General features: G+C 33.8%; 1 protein-coding gene across 1 annotated transcript in view; it reads right to left on the bottom strand.

Annotated features, from left to right (window-relative positions):
- GRIA4 (glutamate ionotropic receptor AMPA type subunit 4) overlaps positions 1-2,653 on the bottom strand; it is a 435,870-nt gene that overhangs the window by 67,560 nt on the left and 365,657 nt on the right. The window contains exon 7 of the mRNA XM_004382528.1: positions 952-1,062. Within this exon, the coding sequence (XP_004382585.1) occupies positions 952-1,062 (111 nt within the window). The remainder of the gene's footprint in view (positions 1-951; positions 1,063-2,653) is intronic.

Genomic DNA, 2,653 nt, shown 5'->3' with positions numbered 1-2,653 from the left:
AAATCACATAAAATGCTTTATTTAGAGTAGTGCTTCCATAAATAATTAAAAATAAATTCTGCCTGATGAGACAGTGAACTGAGGAAATAGAACTTTAAATTAGATAGAAAAGGTCACCGATTGTTGATCTCCTTTGGCTAGCATTGACTCTAAAGGGCATGTTTGACTTTGGAAGAGAAAAATGTATAAAATATTCCATTATTTAAAAGGTAATTTCATGAGAACCTCTTTGAAAAAGCAGTCTTAAAATTTAGAGTAGTTTTCATTTTACGATATGACTGAATGAAGCAATCATATTTTTCTTGATATTTAGGAGAAATCCAGTAAATACTATTGTGCATTTGTCTATGGCCAATGAGAAAAATAATCGGTGCAAAGAACCCTTTCACCTTAAAAAATAATAATAAAACAAAATTAATTTATAAAGCATTCAGTGATATAAAACATGATCATTAAAATCTTCACATTCATATCTCCACTGTTATAAACAGACAATGCAAATCACTACTGATGATTAAACTACCTGAAAATTATAATTTAAACATTATTAGGTATTAGTACATTGATGTTTTAAATAACATAATAACAGTGATAATATGGTATTTGCTACTAAAGATTTGTATGTGATTGGTTGTTGAGGTTCATTCTTTTGTCTTTTGGGGTCTTAGCATTTTCATACATTTCCAACTAGAGTTTGACAGTCTCCATCTTTAACTTCTGAGCATTTTTCCAAGAACAATAATGCAACAAATGGTAATATGAATAAAAGTACTGGATGTACTCAAAGCTCAGGACACACTTATTCAAAGCCTCAACAGACTTATTCTGAATCAGAACACCCATGACACAGCTGATAAGATGCAGCTTTTACCCTCCCTGATCACCAGAGCTGGGGAGTTAGAAATGCCTGTGGACCAAACGGAAGAGCATAAAGCATAGACCAAAACTTACCATAATTGTGGTTACAACTACTGTTCTGTTTTCAATAGCTGCTGTGTCATTGCCAAGAGTAGGTACATCTTGAATCAAGACCAATTTATCCATATCATTCCAGTAGCCAACCTGCAAAATAGACAAAATACTTGAAGACATATTTTACGGGAGTTCTCTCTAGCATTTCTTGGAACAATGCGGGATATAAATAAGTAAGCACACAAAACACATTTTAAAAGCAAACCAACAACAAAAAAAAGTGATTAGAAGTTTTCTTTGTTGAGGATCAGCCAGTTTTCTTGTTGTGTAATGATACTGTCTGATTACATATTTGGCAACTTGACAATTTATAATCATGGAGTAGCCAAGATATTGGCTACAGATATTGGAGACAGATATTGGAGACAGATAGACGATCACTTTGTGTTGATCCTCTCTTCTAGAGAGATGGACTGATAGCCCCTAAAAATTAATTTCCTTGATTTTATAAACAAACTTACAAGTTGTATGGTAAAGGGAATGGCCCTATTTTTAAAGGGGTCATGTATAGGATATTTTCAAGCAGACAAAAATGACTGCGTATTTTGAAAGCAATACAGAAATGGTTCTTGATTTGACATAATCTAACCACTAGGTAACTCAATCTTACCATTTCTGAAATGCTAACTACATCAGAGATGAATATTAAAGGATAACATTTTTCACTTTCAAAGATTACATATTTGTAATTTTTTCATCCTTAGATAATTTTTTTATTTAGAAATGAAACAAACACTTTGCCATAAAATACATTACTTAATTAGTTAAGTATTTTAAAAAGTAGGAAACTCCAACGGGTGTCTTACTGGATAGGTTAAGGTTCTTTGCATTATGTAGGCCATTAAGTAATAGTAATGGCTACCACATATTGTGTGCTTACTCTGTGCGGGACACTGTACACATGCTTTTTTTAATATATATTTTAAAGTTAATAGGCACAGCAAATGTAGCGATAAGGCTATTATTGTCCACATTTTAGAGATGAGGACCATTTTAGAAGGTTAAAGACATTGCACGAGGTTACACTGTAGTAGGGCCAGAATTCAGAACTCTGGTCTGAATGACACCAACTCAATATACTTCGCCATTCTGCTATACAGTCTCTTAAAATGGGTGTTCATTTAATGCTTGCCAAACTCCTTTCTTAAATTTCTTGATGCAGTTGATAGAACTCATTTCTCCAACAAAATGTACATATTTGCTCACTAGAGCACTGGTGGTGCAATGGTTAAGTGCTCAGCTGCTAACCGAGAGGTCAGCCGTTCAAACCCACTAGCTGCTCCATGGGAAAAAAGACCTGGCAATCTGCTTCCATAAAGAGTTCGGCCTAGAAAACCCTATGGGGCAGTACTACTCTGTCCTATAGGGTTGCTATGAGTCGGAATCAACTCAACAACACACAACAACAACATTTGCTCACTGGTCTGTATTCACTATTTGTTCTAATGTATTTGGTAGTCTCTTTTGCCTACTCCAAATTTCTTAACTGTCATGAACATATTAAGTAAAGGAAGCATTAACATGTCAAAAATAAGCACTTTCTGATAACATTCACAAATGCTGCATACATAATACAATAATAGAAGAGATAGGGCAAAAGAATTTTCATCAATATGGCATGTTACACTTCTTGGCTTGATTCAAAATTATGAGGATACATGAGTTCAGCAATTTGTTCATT

The sequence above is a fragment of the Trichechus manatus genome, unplaced genomic scaffold (genome assembly GCF_000243295.1).
Source record: "Trichechus manatus latirostris isolate Lorelei unplaced genomic scaffold, TriManLat1.0 scaffold00094, whole genome shotgun sequence".
Classification (NCBI taxonomy): Eukaryota; Metazoa; Chordata; class Mammalia; order Sirenia; family Trichechidae; genus Trichechus; species Trichechus manatus.
This window is presented reverse-complemented; position numbering and strand designations above follow the sequence as displayed.